The sequence below is a fragment of the Notolabrus celidotus genome, chromosome 22 (assembly GCF_009762535.1).
Source record: "Notolabrus celidotus isolate fNotCel1 chromosome 22, fNotCel1.pri, whole genome shotgun sequence".
Taxonomy (NCBI): domain Eukaryota; kingdom Metazoa; phylum Chordata; class Actinopteri; order Labriformes; family Labridae; genus Notolabrus; species Notolabrus celidotus.
In genome coordinates, this window is record NC_048293.1 from 6,056,136 (window position 1) to 6,073,483 (window position 17,348).

General features: G+C 38.7%; 1 protein-coding gene and 1 long non-coding RNA gene across 4 annotated transcripts; one reads left to right on the plus strand and one right to left on the minus strand.

Annotated features, from left to right (window-relative positions):
* The first annotated feature begins 713 nt into the window (after positions 1 to 713).
* On the plus strand, positions 714 to 15,800 carry LOC117806205 (interleukin-6 receptor subunit beta). Of its 2 annotated transcripts, XM_034674990.1 has the most exons (16): positions 714 to 1,057; positions 1,248 to 1,304; positions 2,192 to 2,321; positions 3,874 to 4,033; positions 5,203 to 5,390; positions 5,602 to 5,765; positions 6,028 to 6,193; positions 7,478 to 7,560; positions 8,022 to 8,253; positions 9,921 to 10,109; positions 10,210 to 10,314; positions 11,704 to 11,850; positions 11,974 to 12,105; positions 12,253 to 12,349; positions 12,519 to 12,600; positions 13,692 to 15,800. In XM_034674990.1, the coding sequence occupies exons 3-16, from the start codon at positions 2,264 to 2,266 to the stop codon at positions 14,409 to 14,411; spliced, it is 2,523 nt and encodes an 840-aa protein (XP_034530881.1). In that variant the 5' UTR covers positions 714 to 1,057; positions 1,248 to 1,304; positions 2,192 to 2,263; the 3' UTR covers positions 14,412 to 15,800. The 2 variants fall into 2 exon arrangements, with proteins under 2 accessions (XP_034530881.1, XP_034530882.1); XM_034674991.1 differs by lacking the exons at positions 714 to 1,057; positions 1,248 to 1,304; positions 2,192 to 2,321; positions 3,874 to 4,033; positions 5,602 to 5,765 and having other exon boundaries at positions 5,279 to 5,390.
* On the minus strand, positions 11,852 to 17,330 carry LOC117806207. 2 transcript variants are annotated; one of them, XR_004629628.1, is made up of 3 exons: positions 16,881 to 17,330; positions 12,512 to 12,589; positions 11,852 to 12,384 (listed from the first exon to the last, which is right to left on the minus strand). It is a non-coding gene; the product is annotated as an uncharacterized LOC117806207 (long non-coding RNA). The 2 variants fall into 2 exon arrangements; XR_004629627.1 differs by having other exon boundaries at positions 12,512 to 12,592.
* Positions 17,331 to 17,348: the final 18 nt, after the last annotated feature.

Below are 17,348 nucleotides of genomic sequence, written 5' to 3' on the forward strand. Positions count from 1 at the left end.
TGTTTTGGAAAACGTATTTCACTTGACATCTTAATGGTCAATTGCCAACTAACATAAGAAGGGGCTGTAGAAGTCTGGAGTGACAACAATCCATATTTCAAGCTATAGCTAACAACTATACTACACTATAACATCAGAGCTGCCTACCCCAGGAGTGATATCTGATACTAAAGTGTTAGCCGTCTGAACTCAGTGAATTAATCTATGAAGTATGACGTAGGTAAGCTTGATATTGGCTTGGGATACATCAATCAAAGCTACACACCTGTGCATGTCTAAAATCTGCTGGTGTTTTTCAGTATCATCAGTCGTTCATGAACCAGATGATTTATGTGAATGGAGGAAGTCGTTAGTAGACCGTGAAATGAATCAGTCGGGTGGATATTGTAACCTGCTGTTGAGATTGCTTTGAGATATCCTGCAGCTCATTATTTGTTTTCTTAGTCATTTTTGGACAGAGCCAGTGAGTCAGCTCTGCAGTGAAATGTGGAATTAAGAATACTTATGGACTCATACAAACTTGTGCACATGGAAAAGAGAGAAATGTGCACACTTTTGTGATCATAATCCAAATTAGTAACCCAATAATCATAGTTTCAGATTATGTGCGTTCAAACTTGCAGAAAGTGAAGAAAGTCTACTCTTTTTCAGAACTCCTACTTCCGTTGATTGGATGTTCAAGATTGTGCGTGGGTCTGTGAGTCACTCTCAGATCTCTTATCAGAGCCTCTCTGATCGTCTCTGATCCTGATGCGGGACCCTATACTCCAAATATGGAACTACTCTTTTCCGGTGCATTGACAGATAGTTGGGCGGTACATGTGTGTGTTTACTACAGATAGAGAGGAGGCTGCTGCTGCTGCTGCTGGGTTGGCACACTCTGCTAATAGAGTCACTGACTCGCGCGTCTTTTTCGAGCCCTCTCTGAAGTGGACTGCATTTTAGACTTCTTCCAGTAGTGTGTTTCATTTTGTGCAGGTGCTTTGGAACTTTGCCGGGAGACTTCAATTGAACTCTTTCTAACTTTTGTCTTTAAAAGGCTGTAGCTAGTTTCACGGTAAGCGAAACGATTAATCGACCCATTCCGTCATTAAACGCACGTGATGCTACTAAGGACGTATTGATATAATAATGCGTTATTTCTCCAATAAGTTACCTGTATACTTTGAGTGGTCAGTACAACAGTTCTGCCAAAAAAGTTGTACTTAATTTGTACATTAACTGAGTTTTTATTAACTTTAACTTAGACAATCGTTTGTTATCGATTAACTGTTGGGGCACTGGAGCAACACTCTTCCAGTTTGGTAAGTATGAAGACTTTTGATGCAGTTTCTCTTACATCCATTCAAAGTGATTAACTTTGGACTTGTGGTTAAAAAAAAAATACAAAATGAAATCACTTGATTTTGGACAATTTTTTGAACAACTTATTGAAATTGGCAAGCATTCACTTGCCAACACTTGCAACACATGATATTTATTTGTAGTTAACAATGACTACGGATTTAGGATCTTGGTTAGGATTAACCTGCCCAACAGGGCATACAATATTTAAACATTACATCCACCTTTAAGATAGAAAATCTAATTGTGTTAACATGTCTATGCCTCAGTATGATCATTTTACAATGGTATCAATCAATCTTTATTTATACAGCACCAAATCACAACAAATGTAATCCCAAGATGCTTTACACACAGAGCGGGTCCAGACCGTACTCTATGTTATATTATTGGCAAAGACCCAACATCAAGACCGGATAAAATCCAGCCCCATCTTCTAGACAGGACTCAGTCTGATCTCATCTTAACCCTATAGACAGTCTATGAATCATCTAGTGTGATAGTTTCACTTAACTTTCATTTAAAAGAGGATTTCTGAATGTTGCCTCATGTTTGAACCACACCCAGATACAAGTTTTCTACACTGTGAAAGGTAAAACTTATCATTATTTTGATTTAGGAACCCGTCACAGTTTACTCATTTACTTGCTGAAACCACCACACACACTTCAGGAAGTCAAATTGAACAAACTGCAATGTGTTTTTAAACACATTTCCTCTGCTGAAATGCGGCAATGCTTTGATGATGTAGTTTGAGCAGCTAAAGCATTGAATATTTGTAGTGATAGTTTTTAATTATGCAGGCAGCTATTTCAAGGGGAATGATAAACTGAGTGTTTCTGTTCAGTGTGCAGGTAACTGAGCTGGGTCACTGGTAGTGTGATGGAGGAGTAAGAAAGCGGGGCTGCAGTTGGTGTTCATGGAGCAGAACCCTGCTGTGATGTGGATCTGTCTGCTGGGGGCAACACTTGCCCTGGGTAACTCTCAGTCTTCTCCTCTTTAACCTAGGCAGAATGATTCAATGAGACTCAGTGTGATGATAAACTATTATTTGATTTAGATCATGCCTTCAAGTTCATTTATTTTGACTGATGTGACACGATAAAGCTGAAACAAATATCACAAACCTGTTTATCTGACGCAGTGGGTCAGTTTTCTTGTAAATTGGAACTTGAACTTTGCTAATGTTTTAGCAGTGAGCAACGTACATAAAGTTTATGCGTGATGTTTCCCTATTGTGGAGTTATGTTTCTAAGTTGCTTTTTAAAATCAAGTTAATGCTGCTCTAGCACTTCATTGCTCAAACTTTAGAGGACAAGTACACGAGATGAGAGAATCCAGTTGCAGAAATGAAATGTATGTTTGTTAGCGAATAACCTACTATCACTGTTCCCACTATTAGAGAACAAGGTCCTTTTTTTGTACTAAAAGATTAGGTCCTCTTCCATGAAGTCTGTCATGTCGCAGCACAATGATTCTACAGTAGCCCAGAGTGGACAAACCAAACTCAGTCACTAGAGAGGACCTTTTTTCATGAATACTGATCACCACCATAGTGTTTGTTTCCACTCTTTGCAAGGGAGGATGCAGTGACTATCAGTTTATTGGTTGCAATCTGCAGCCTCAAAGTTTGTTGCAACTAAATCCTGCACATTAAGCAAAAATCCTAAAAACATCAAGATAAAGAATTAAAGGTGAAGTTGAATAATAAGCAATAGTGACGCTTTATTGTGAAACATGCAGTGAAATCGACTGAAATATATTTAAAATGCAAAAGTTCCCAAACTTTACAAGACTATGAAATCATTAATGATGAAGAATTGGATACAGCTACAGAAAACCGCTCCTCTACTGTGTAAGCATTATATATGTATGTCTGTCTTTGCCTAGATATTGCGTACGGACTTATGGGGGTTCATTTTGTTAGAGTGTATCACAGCTGAATTGTTTTCAGCTGTAACAACACTTACAGCTTTCAATAAAAGTTTGAATCTCTTCATGAATCCTTTGGTTAAATAAACAAAAGTTATGTTAAAGTACCAGAAAACAGTTTTCTAGAAAGGTTCCCCCTCTGAAAAATGCACCAACATACTTCTTGAGAATGAGCCAATGTAGGTATGTAAGACCTAGTATGATCATGTTGACTAACCTTTTAAAAAACCAAGGAGCAAGCTGAACCAGTAAGACTATTTGGGGAAGACAAATCTTGGCACACTTCCTGCAGAGTCTTGTCTGAACGACTGTTTACACCTCAGGCCAAATAGCAATGGAAGCACATCAAACTTTTTTTTACACAATAAATCATCTGTGCGTGACCTGATAAGATAGGTTTCAGAATTTATCACGTTACCTTTTGTCTTATAAGAAATCTGTCTCCTAACTTATAACAGTCATGTTTGGTAAAAAAAGCTGCTTCAATAATGTTTCAAAATTCAAATCCAAGCCAAATTTACTTTTTAACCACATGCTCTCATCTTAGCACAAAGATTGCTCTATAAGATCTTCATGCCAGCCTCTCTCCATCTTCAGTTCTACCTCCAGCTGTCTCCTTAACGTCCTTGAAGACAGACCCCAGACCCCCCAGGCTGATTGGCTGTGTGTTCATAAATCGAGCGAATGTCACCTGCAGCTGGGAGCCGGGGGACACTCCAGCAACACACTACACTCTGCAAGTTAAGAGGATCCCAGGGTGAGATGAAATATTCCTCTAATACATGTCTTGTCAACTCAATAGCAGCAGTATTACACCATTGTGAGGGTTCAATGTGAAAGTATAAAGGCATAGTGATGCCGGAACTTTCCTGCTCTATTGTAGAATTGCAATGTGAAAGAGGCTTTAACAGCTGTATGTTGTAGTTTTTCTTGAATGCTACCCAACCAATAGCTAGGGGGATTATTTTCAGTCACACTCTTGATGTTAAAGTGAGTATTTCAAGCTTCAGAATGGGTTAAGAGGGACACAAAATTAAATACATGGCCCATGGTTTTCATTTTAAAAGAATATGTCTCAATTATGTGGCCTATGATGTTTGAAGCTTCTACTTCCCCAGTCTGCAGCTTGCGGGACAATTCTACTGTTAGAGAGATTTGAGATCTCAATTTCCATCCTTTCTACCTGATATATTTGTGTGTGATAAATTCATTATGATTAGAAAGCTATGCCTTTTCTCAAACGGTCTGGTAGCACTTTACCCTTTGATCCAAACTGTAACTGCTTTTATAAAATTCTAAAATGTAGTGAGTACTAAACCAAGGATAATCCAGATTATTCACTTACATTGACAGCTTTTGATTCAAACATTATGTGCATTAATGAAATATTTATTTTGCTCCCTGCAGGGTGTTTATCAGTGTTTATGACAGCTTAAAAATGATCCAGTCAAACCGGATCAGCCGAGTCTCTGTGCAGAAATAGGGACCACTTTGTTTTTGCATGTTTTCTAGTTTGTGTCAGCATTATTGTTAGATAACAAGTCTGTATGCTGTGTGCAAATGCTTGGTTTTGTAACTCACTTTTGATATCCGTTCATGTGAGGCCTTGATTCACTGATATGATAACACTTGCGCATCTTAAAGCTCGTTGCAAGATCGTTTTTGAACTGTTGATAAGATTGTAAATTTATGCGCAATTTTAGTAAAAGAGCAGCGTTAGTGCGTGACTTTTTACATGCCTCTGAATCATATGCAGATCCTTTTGCGTGACATAGCATGTGTGTATTTGGGTTGTTGTTTTTTACAAGTTTGTGGTTTTGCTTGTTGTTTACAAGACTAGGATACAATACTAGGATTTTTTTTGTGTGTATTAGTATGTCCTTCTAAAGTATCTCTCCATCTATCATTTATGTTTGTGTATTTAAGGATTCGAAGATCTAACATCTCATTTAAAAGCCCTCTGACGACGTTCAGCTGTACCACGTCTGGCACCAGCTGCACAGCAGCGCTTAATGGCTCATCCGTGAGGTTTACATTCAACATTACTGTCACAGCTCACAGTCAGAGCGAGGATATAGTGTCACAAAGCCGCTGTCAGTCAGGTAGAATTGAAGGTGAGGCTTTGGTCATATGACCTAAACACAGATTCTTCTTGGCTTACTGCTCTCTCACTTCTCTCTCTCTCTCTCTCTCTCTCTCTCTCTCTCTCTCTCTCTCTCTCTCTCTCTCTCTCTCTCTCTCTCTCTCTCTCTCTCTCTCTCTCTCTCTCTCTCTCTCTCTCTCTCTCTCTCTCTCTCTCTCTCTCTCTCTCTCTCTCTGCCTCAGTGATGTTGCCTCCTGCGATTTTGAAAAGTGTAAAGCCCGTCAAAGAGAGACCTCAGTGTCTGAATGTAACCTGGAGCAGCATACTGTCTGAATTTCCAGTGTCTCACCATGAAATCAAAGCGGGAGACCTGACATCCCAAATCCAGTTCACAGCAAAGGGACAGGTCTGCAACTCACTAATCGGCCTAAATACAAACTTTCATAACATGAAGTTGCATGTTCATGCATTAAGTATTTGGCAATATCACAGCATCCCATAATGTGGTTACACTTCTACAAGTTAAGACCAAGTCCTTACAATACTTTGTAATTTAAAATAAATTAAGCAGATGTTTCATTTTACCTAAGTAAGAGCAGCACAACATAAAAATTGCCTTGCCCTATAGATCTTGATCCTCCTTTGTCCTGGTTCCCTTTCTTAAACAGTTGGATGTTCAGGTCCAAAATGTGACAGTGAGAGACTACAGCTTCCTGGTGTGTGTCTTCAGACCTGATACATCATACAGCATCAGGCTGCGTCACCGCTACCTGAGCGCAATGAGTCCCTGGAGCCTGTGGAGCAACGAAGCCCAGGGAGGGACAGCAGAGGACGGTGAGAGGACACTTACATGTTGTGTTTTCTGAAAGTCTCCTGTCTTCTTAATACAGACACCATTGAGTTTTTGATGTTTTTCAGCTGAACATTTGCAAAGGAGTCACATGATTGGCTTTCCTGAATTTTGACGGTTTGCTAGAAGATATAGAAATACTGCAATGTAAGACACAGAAATACATTGTAATCTATATAAAACATGGATGTAGTGAAACCCTGAAACAGGCAAATAGGGGGATCTGAGGCCGCCTGTACGCCAACTCAGCCCCTGTTTGTGTAAATATATGTATAACTCTTTTTTACCAGTGTGTAAACATGGTTAAAAATGGGAATTTGACATGGGACCTTAAGGGGATTCCTTGGCTTTTGGAACCAGCCTCAAGTGGACAATCAAGGAACTTGGTTTTATCCACTTTGGCTTCATTTTTCCAGGCACTTTAATGTACTAACAGCCAATCAATCAATCTTTATTTATATAGTGCCAAATCGCTACAAATGTTCTCTCGAGACGCTTTTACAAACATAGCAGGTCTAGACCGTACTCTATGTTAAATTATTAATAAAAACCCAACATCAAGACAGGATAAGATCAAGTCCCAACTCTAGACAGGACTCAGTCTGATCTCATCTTAATCCACCATAAGCAGAGTGCTTTGCAGCATTTAGTAAGTCACAGCGGCAAGGAAAAACTTCCTTTAACAGGCAGAAACCTCCAGCAGAACCAGACTCATGTTAGAGGGATAGAGGGAGATGAAGAGAGAGCGATGATAGTGGTGAGGCGGAATAGTGTGTCCCATCCCCCAATCTTGTACCGTCCCAAGACCTCACTGACTCATTAACTCATGTACCGCACAGCTGATGTCAGCAAAGTCCACATCTGTGCAGTGCTTCAGTTTGTGGTTTGGGATTGGGACTTGAAAAGTGCTGACCTGCTGGTGGCTTTAATGGAAATATCAAGGATGACCAAAGTTCAAAGGATGCATCATCCTGGCACCATCACTATCTAATAGTTTTGAAGATATTACTCTGTAATCTAAACATGTCAACTTTCTAATAGCACCAAGGGACCATGACTATCTCTACCAAATTTGAGATAAACCAATGCAATAATTGTTCAGATATCTCAGCCAACCAGCAAAGGTTTCCACTTTATACGTTCACTGTAATTACTTCCAAGTGAGGAATATGTGATTATACATATTTTCTCATCAGACAAAAGTACACAGAGTACCTTGTCATTATTTGTGTTTTATGCTGTATCTTCTTCATATTTTTCTCCACAAGCTCCCTCTGATGCCCCAGCATTCTGGAGACAAGTGAAACAGACAGACATGAACGGTTGGAGACGGACCTCACTGCTGTGGCAGGTGTGTGTGTGTGTGTGTGTGTGTGTGTTTGTGTGTGTGTGTGTGTGTGTGTTTGTGTTTGTGTATGTGTGTGTGTGTGTGTGTGTTTGTGTATGTCTGTGTGTGTGTGTGTGTGTGTGTGCTTTGTGAAGAAATGTGTGAAGAAATGTGTGAAGAAATGTGTGAAGAAATGTGTGAATTTGAGTCATGACTGCTCATATCACTCTGAGCTTTACAGTTTAATAACTTTTGGATCTGATTAGTTTTGAATCACCCTCTGTCTGCCCATAATTTTCTTTAATACCATCGTGAAATTACGTCTTCATTACCTTATAGTCAGATTAGAGGTTGAAAGGGAGAGAGAGAGGGTACCATTTTCATATTATCGGTTTTAATGAATTCTGATTTAAACATCCATCATCTCACAGAAATTTAGTTTAACTTCTTACTTTCCGTTGGCTCTCCTGGTTTGTGCTGTGCAGCCCCTGCCTCTCTCTCTTGCCAATGGCAGAGTTCTGTTCTACAATGTGACCTGTGAGACTGAGAGCAGTCATGTCCTGAATGATCCTGGGAGCTGCAGAGATTTGGATCATGCAAGTACCTCCTGTAGCCTGCTCCTCCCTGCTGGACGATGCTCATGCTCTCTGACGGCCTCGACCTCTGGAGGGACCTCACCAGAAGCTCAAATATGGCTCCTTGGAGCCTCTGACGCAGGTAAGGCCCTGCTTATGTCATTGCATCAAGGAGCAACAGAGGATGGTTTTAGGGTTATTTTGAGAAGTAGGTATCCAAGTGTGACAGAGTGGAGGAAATCTTAGTCGAAAGTGTCTCTTATAGGCAGTTTGCTGGGTTTCTAGAGCAGCTTTAATACTTCTTGGCATTGATTTTAGGTCTACTAAAAGATACCTCCTCATTTAGAGCTCCAGGTGATTTTAGTAGCGATTCTTGTAAGTGTGCCAGATGCAGATGAAAAGCTTGGAGAATGGCTTCTTTTGGAACTTCTCAAAGTACAATCCTGCAATCTACCCACCTCCGCAAGTGCGTGGAGAGTTTCTTTTAGGCTTTCTTTTTGTCATTCTTCACAAATTAACCTTTTGTATACAAAAGACTGAAATAATATGAATGACTTCAAGGACAGAATACAAGAATTGGCTTTCAAACAGTGATCAGTTGACGCAGCAGCTGCTGTCTGTTCATTGTTATTTGTTATAAATTGTGTCTACATGTCAAAGTTACCTCTGATCCAATCAGTCCGTACACTACAGGCTGCTGCAATCCACCCAATCTAAACTCATCACCCCAACTTGTAAAGCAGTTTGCAGATTATTACATCAACTCTACTGTGAGGTACTTAGTTTTCTGTCAATTTTGGAGACCCAAAATGTTGCTGATTTTGTCCAGTACATGTGCAGGTGGTGTCTCTTAACATCAAATTCTGGTCCTGCTTTTTTCCCCAACAGTAAAATGTCAAACTTATCAGGAGTAACTGCCATCCAAAACATGAGAAAAGGCTGTTTCTGAAGTATGTAATTGTATTGTTCATTAACCCCACAGCAGAGATTTCAGGCATTAAATATTACTAAGTAGAAAAATATCAGTTTTGGTGCTGATGACCCATAAAGAGGCATCAGCATCCCTTTCACTCTGTTTCATCACCACCTAAAAACCCCTCACAGGAGTTTCAAATTAGCATGTTTTGGCAACCTCTCTGTTTGTTTTTGAATTCAAAGGGACTTTATTGATGGGCGCAGAGCAAAATGCCATTCAGATGAATAGACCAATCAGAACATCAAGATGTGTGATGTAGCGGTAGCCTGCTAGGCTAGATTTATAGTTTAAAAATCTAATTCATTTCAATGGTTTCCAGTTTGGGATGTAATTGAGGATGAGGTTTATCATGTACGAGTCAATGTAGTCCACTTAAAAATGGTATGCCAGAAACGCAGCTCTCACTACCAACTAACCAACATAACTAACCAATCAGAAGCAGAGTACGGTGGGTCTTTGCAACATAAGAAGTGTGGGATCTAATAATGTCTATTTAGCACATTATGGAAAAAGGATTTGTGAAATCTAATAAAGATGTCATAACTGACAAAAGACTTAGAAACAAATAGTGCTGGGCATGGATGGAAGAAACAGGTCAAGACTCAAGTACTTGGATTGACATGATTTAACAGCGAACTCTTACCATTTGTACTAACATTAACTACCCACTGGTTAGTTTTAAAATGCTTGATAAAACAACGTTCTGTTTTTTGTTTGCTTTTTACAAGATGGAATAAATACTAAATTCATAATACTAATCTTCTCTAATTAAGTATATATTTTATAATAATTCTATACCTAAAAGAAATCTCTAAATGTGTCCTCGTCTTCAGAGACACCATCTATGAGCAACCTCTCTGCAAGCCCCCTGGATGACAGCCGGTTAGATGTTCGTTGGACGGCTCCAGCTGATTGGCCATCAAGTGGCTACGTGGTGGAGTGGTTTGCTGTGAGAGACAAAAATAGCAGCATCCTTCACTGGAAGAGGCTGAATAGTTCCTGCACAGCATTAGTCATCACAGGTAGCTTCACACACACAACAGTTTAATATGCAGAATGTAATGATCCTGTTGTGTATTCAGAGATGATATTATGAAGTCATTAATCTTTGTGTTGTTACAGAGGGAGTACAGCCCTTGGAGCGTTTTGCTGTTTCAGTCAGAGCGTTGTATGGTGAAAGAGGGGCGGGTCAGAACAAGACCATCTACATTTATACACTCCAAGGAGGTACGATATGGTTATCTACAACTGATTCCAAAAAACACAAGTATGTGAGAGGCAACAGCCTCCACCAAACCACTCTTGGCCCCTGTCAGCAATCACAGATGTTTTCATGAAGAACACCATTTTTCAAAGACAGCACCTGGTATGTGTCATTTTTAACTGCAGTCACAGATGCAGAAAGATGCTGCCATTGAAGAAGGAAAGTGAAAAGTTTTTCGTGAAGCGTGTCTGTGTTTTTGTGCTTCAGACTTGGGCGCCCCTAGAAGTAATTGTGCCCAAAAGTGAAGATATAATATACTTCTACACCTAAGTGCATATCTATTTATATTCCAGCACTAAAGGAGTGTGATATGATGTGTGTAAATATGAATTTAAATCACACTAAGTGCCCTTACGTCTTGGTTACAGTGTTAGCGTGTCAGTAAAAAGCTTGACATGCACAAGTATTTTAGAAGAATACTTATCTATAATAAAAGTATAAAAACAAAGTAAATACTTGTTATGCTATAAATATTAACTGAGGCAGAGAAAGAGAAAGTGAGAGACAAGAGGTAAGAGTGCTAGGCTATTATGCTACAGTCAGGTTATGTAAACAGCTTGACATATCAATAACTGTATTGAAGAGCAGGGGATGATATTGCAAAAGGTTTGTGGTGCACCATCAAACCGAAATATGTTTCTTGCAAAGTGTTTGGATGAACAAGTATGCCGGTGTGTGTGCACAGTAAGGAGGATACCACCCAGGAAGCCACCATATGCTTTCTATATACTGTGTACTATTTACTATCTATTGCTTTTGTTTTTTAGATACCAGTCCAAACAGTGTTTCGTGATAAACCAAAGTTATCTCTGCCCTCATCTACCAGACCAGACAAGATCAGCTGGCTTTTGAAGAACACACACACATTTTATCATCCCTCTTGTCATGAAACAGAGATAGTGTGCCAGCCTCTTCTCACACCATGCACAAGCAGCAGCCTCCAGGGCTGAAAAATGTAGACAATTACTAAGTGGAAAAACTGCAGGTGAAAAAGTGTTTTTACAACAGAATTAAATGATTACGGCCTGGATTAGTTTTTATAGAACATATCCTTTTTGATTATATTAAGACTAAGAGCTCTACATAAGTTTGCCTAGTTAGGAGCATCGTGAGTTGACTGACAGGTGTGTATGTTATAGCTGTTTACCAGGAGGCTAAAGGCCCGCCTCAGCCTTACCTCTTTGCTTGTTACTAAATCAGAAAAAAATAGCAGAAGGCAGCACTTAAAATATGATCACAGCCATTTTTGAGCTTCATTATGGAAACCAATGATTGATGTCATTGAGACTACATCCATGTTTTATAATCAATGAACAGGCCCTATGATTGATCCTATCTCTCTGCCTGTGTAGCGCCCTCTGCTGGTCCTTTAGTGGAAGTGAAGCAGATCTCTGGCAGCTCAGTAAAGCTCACCTGGACTGCTGTACCTGTGGAGCTGCTTCATGGGTTTCTCCGCAACTACACACTCTACTTCAAAACAGCAACACAACCAGCCAAGAGTGAGTCGTACACACATTTATTCTGATATATGGAGGAGGAACCTTAACTAATCTTTCTGATTTGACTTTTTGTTGTATTTTTTACATATAATAACATTTTCTTTCCTCTTTTTGTTAATTTAGGTGTGAGTGTGCCTGCTCAGGCTAACAGTTACTCTCTGAGGAATCTGTCCCCTGGTAGCTACGACATCTTCATGCAGGCCAACACTGACCCTGGAGCTGGAATAGTTGGACCCATCACTAATGTGCACATAGGTGGAAATGGGACACACACAAACCCACCCACACACACACACAAACATTCACTCTTAAAGTAAAACACATACATTTCCCTGTTTGTAACCTAACTTGCTGAGGTTGTGTCTTTGTATATTGTATTTTTATGTGTTTGTGTGTCTGAAGGCTCTGACGAGGTTTCTTTAGTGGTGTGGGCCGTCCTTTCCCTCATACTGACTTCCCTGGTGCTCGTAGCGGTGGCCTGTTTGGCACAGACTAAGATGTGAGATCTGATTCTTGCACTTGTGACACCCCACACTGAACAAAGGAAACACAAAACACACACATAAAGATCTGTTTTCTGCATCTAGTAATGTACCTTCTTTGTAAATGGAGTATAACTGAAGTCTCCTGTCTCATTTTATGAAATAAATATTGTAATTACCTTATAGGGTGAAAAAGAAGCTGTTCCAGGACGTCCCCAATCCTTCCCAAAGCAGCTTGGCTAACTGGACCCCAAAACCTGCTTTGGAGGTAAATTTAAATCACTGAGCACTCTTCCCTTAACTGTAGATCAACCCCCTTAGATTAAAAATAAATAAACCACAACAGGGTATTTTAAAAAGTGATATTCTTGTGAGATTTGTCTTTACAACTGTGTATTAGGATCACAATAAAAAATAGAAATCTGATATTTTTAGAAGAAGTATTAAAAGAATAAAGTTCTTTCTTCAGTGAACTGCTAATACTCTCTCTCAACACACAGATAGCATTCTAAGTAAGAAAGAAACGTGTTGAACAGCTATGTTAAATGTCTTCATCAGTAGCTCCCCTATGATCCATTCCAGGTCATTTTTGTAAGATTTCACTTAATTTGTCAGGAAAATTTGTTGCAACTGAAAAAATAATTGCATCCATACTCATTTGTATGTATATTTTTATTTAACTAAATTTTTGATTCAAACTGAAGTTGTTCAGTTTTGTATCCACCAACCCACCATTAGCAAGGTTAAAATTATAACCACTAGATGGCAGCATAGGCAAAAATGCCATGACTGAGGGTTAGTCAGTTCAAGTGCTCTGTGAGCAAACCAGAGTGACACAAAGTATCATTAAATGAAGATTTACATTTGGATTATTAGTAAATGTATTAGGTTAAAGTTTAAAACGCAATGATAACTTCCAGTAACAGTAAAAGAATGTCATTTAAAATTAATGGAAATCACATTACAAAGGCCAAAATTAATTTGTGCTTGAAAAAAGACCAACTATCAAAGTACTTTCGAATAGATTCTATATCAATGGACCTAAAAATGTATGCTTTGTTTAGACTCCTCTTGTCAATACTCTTCGATAACTTAACGTTTAATCTTGCATCATATTTTAGAGGCACCTCACATTCTCTGTACAAACATGTTCATTTTTTAAGTAGCTCATGGCTGTGGTTTAATGCTGAATCATATCTGCTGGGTATGAAACTTGAGAACATGTCCCCTTTTTACTTTAGGTGTTCATATGTTGTGTTCACTAACTGATTCCACTGCCCAACACTGCTGGAAAATAATCTTTTAAAAAAGGTTTAAAGTAGAGAGGTGGATCTAAATTTGAAATGTTTTCCCTTTCAGGGCATGAAGTGGCCTGCTGATAAGATACAGATGAAATACTCTGAGGTTGTTTTGCTTGGTGAAAGTAAGCTGCTGAACTCAGACCATGACAAAGAAGACCTCACCTATAAAAGTTTGTGTAATCTCCAAACATATTCCTTGAATGGCTACAATCACTTTCCAGTATCAGGGGCTCAGACTTGCAACAAAAGCTCAGCCAAAGCCAAGACATCCTCTGACTCTGATCTGTCTGCCATCTACTCAGATGTCCTCACCTCTCAGATTCCTCAAAGTCTCCAGAAGCCCCTTCTGACACTTTCCCACCTTCAGTACGACTGGCAGCACAGCATCATCAGTGTCAGTGACGTTGAGTTACAGCCAGAGGGAGACAGTGATCTGGATGCTTCTCTACAGAGTAGAGCTGCTACAGACTCTGAGTCACCACTTTCCCAAACATACGCACTGAAAGTCCTGTGTCATACTCAGAGTCAAAGCTCTGACTCCAGCAGTGTCTCTCTGTCCTCTGTTTTCATTTCTCCCCCAGCTGAAGTGAAGTCACCCCAACACCTCTTTTTAAAAAAAATATATAACTCTGTCCCGACGCTCCAGTCGGACACTTTCACTCACCCTGATAATCTTTGTGGAACCATGTCCGCCATGCCGTTTCCTCGTTCTATGTTTGTGGATTTCTCCTACAGTCCAGTGGGGTATGATGACCCCTACGTGTGTCCTGCTGTTTAGGTTTTTGGAGAATGTATACTTTTTACTAAATAAGCTGCATCTGTGAGAAATATATGCTCACCCTATGACTCAATGTGATTTTATTCTTCTGTGAAACTTAAATCTGATTAAGAGTTTTAAGTTTGTTAATATTTTATGGTCAGTATTACTGTAAACATTCTTTTAAAGGAGTAGCTTTGGAAATGCACTTTTTTTGATTAGTTGTAATGAGTTTTATGGGAGGATGTATTCAACTGTTTGCTTATGTTTATTAAATATGAAACTGGAGGGAGCCATTTGTTAGCCTAGCTTAGCATAATGACCGGAAACAGAGGGGAAACAGCTGCTAGCGTATGTATACAAACATATCTACTACTCAGCTGATTTCAAAAATATTTTTAAAACAGTTATTTATTGTACTTTGTTGTCTTTCCTCAACACAAAGTTCAGTTAGCTGTCTCTTTTTGTTTCTACCCAAAGCTAAGCTAACTGACTATAGCTCCAATGTAACATCTGAAACAGTGGGAAAGGGGGATGAATATATCAGACTGTATAAATATCAAGTCTATTTTTACAACAAATATAATATTATCATGCAGATGTTTTATTCCTGTGTATATGTTTTAATTTTCAAAAGTGAATGGCAGCTCTGAAAGCCCTAGGTGGACATCTAATTTATTTACTAAATTTTCCTGTTATCCTGTTAAAAATGTGTTGAAACGTTTGCAGGAGTGTACTTAAATTTTTTTAATGTCTGATCCCTCTACCATTCATCTATCTAAAAAAAAATACGTGCGAAGTATTTTCTATAGTTGAAAAAAATAACAGAAGAAAATGTGCTGCAATGAAATGCAAAGAAAGTTAAACACTGCCTTAATACATTATTTTAAAATAATGTCAGCCTCTGAAAACCTTAATAACCAATCATAGTTTTGGATTTCGGGTGGCTCCATGTTGTAGCTAATTAGTTAGGCACAGCCCTGACAGTATTTTATCACCTGTTTGTGGTATTGGTGGATATTTGGTCTATTGTGAAGTATTTATAATGTCTTTTTGAAACTGTGCTTTATTATATATTTGATTCTCATATTGCAATGTGACAGCCTTAACTTGAATACTGAGGAATTTAAATAACTCCGAATATGTCAGTGTCCTGACCATAGACTGTATAAAATAGGTCCTGACATTCGAATGAGCCTGTTTCATTTATTAATTTCTTTATTTGGTGCATCTTAATCTATGAACGTACAATGTTGCAGCTAAAAACCACGCAACAAAAAGCTTTACTTTGACATTGTGTTGTGTTACTTAATGTGCATGATTTTTGCCTGAATATTGAGAAAAGGTATCTATTTCATGAAAAGTCTTTAACTTTGAAGTAAGTAATGAAACATTGTAAATAAAGAAACACTTTTGCCTCTTCTTCCTGTGTACCTTTGATCTATCATATCCCTTCTGTCAGTTTACCTCAGCTGTTTGTCTTTGTTGATAGCGTGTCTCTGACAGCAATTTTAGATTAGACGGGGACTCTCTTTCGTCCTCAGTGTTCTGTCAGTTCTGTCATGTCTTAAAAAATCACATATCTCTAAATCAGACTTCTTTTATTGTTAAAAGCGACTTTGAGTTTGAGTTTGCATTGTTTAAATTTGGGCTTTAAAATTTGAAGTTGTCAATAGTGACTGTCATCATAAAAGTAGAACATAGTCTGAATGCTGATTCAAAATTTGAAGTATGTGCTGCACAACTTGTTTGTGTGAACAAGGGATTTCAGCTGTATCTACTAGCAGTGGTGAAAGAAGAATTTATACACATTGCTTTGGTAAAACAAATGAATACTAAATTGAAAAGAATAAAAGTTTACATACTAAGAAAATATAATTAATATAAAAAATACTCCATGCAGAAAACTGTCTTCTCTGGTATAGGCCTAGTGCCTACTGCTTGACCACCAGATTAGTGTAATAATGTAATGAAAGTAACAAGTCTATGTTGTAGTTGGTTCAGCCAGAGCTCATTTCACATAGAAGAAAAAAACTTTACTTCATTATTGACATAGAGGAAGGAATAGATGTATGTGCTGGTATGTTTTACATAATGTTTTATAGTGTTGGCCTATTTAAATATTTGCCAATTAATGTTCTGTGGTCTAGATTTGAAACAGAGTTGTACTTCCCCATAGCTGGTTAGTTGAAAACACTGGTGCATTGTGTGTAGAAGAACTAAGACTAATTTCTGGTCAGTCATAAAGCTGGCTTGTTGGCAGCTCATGCAACACACCACCAAAGGACTGCAGGTGATATTAGCATGGTAGCTAGTTAGCTTGCTTATAATTGTACAATTTTGATTTATGGGCATATCAGCACTTGAACATTGGGCTACAGTAACCCACTATGGACCTGCCTCATCAATATTCCCAGTGGTCTGAATCCATCAATTGTGTTTATGGACATTAATACATTGAATTTGTGTACAGTGGTCTTTGCAACTCACCTGGGACACGTCTGTCGAAGTTAATAACTGTCGACCGAGTGAGGGCGCCCTTGAGCCATATACAAAATACCGTAATACCTGTGCGTAAAACTTACTAAATCTCACAATATGGCAAGTGGAATAACGGTCATTATAATCTAAATCTCAGTTACATGTTCAAACCCTTTGCAGTAGTGAAGTAGAGGTACGTAAATCCTACAATTTAGGTGAACATAAAAAAATACCAAAGTAAACAAAGGGAACATCTTAATAAATAGTATCTGTCACACTGTTGAGATCTCTAGAGTAAGAGACATGCAGTAAACACGTGGTCCAGCTTAGATTTGATTTGACAACATAGACAAGAGGGCAAAGGAGAAGAAAGAAAGTAGGACAGGTAAGAAGGGGTGGGGTCCTCGTGTGTAAAGACAGAAGTTCAGGAAAACATAAAAGTGAAAACTGAATCTGTTTCTAGTGCTATGTTGAAGC

Coding starts and splice junctions, on each gene's coding strand:
- LOC117806205 (XM_034674990.1), top strand. CDS start 2,264: ATGGAGCAGAACCCTGCTGTGATGTGGATCTGTCTGCTGGGGGCAACA. Junction 6,194..7,477: donor GGGAGGGACAGCAGAGGACG/GTGAGAGGACAC, acceptor TTTCTCCACAAG/CTCCCTCTGATGCCCCAGCA. Junction 11,851..11,973: donor AGCAACACAACCAGCCAAGA/GTGAGTCGTACA, acceptor TTGTTAATTTAG/GTGTGAGTGTGCCTGCTCAG.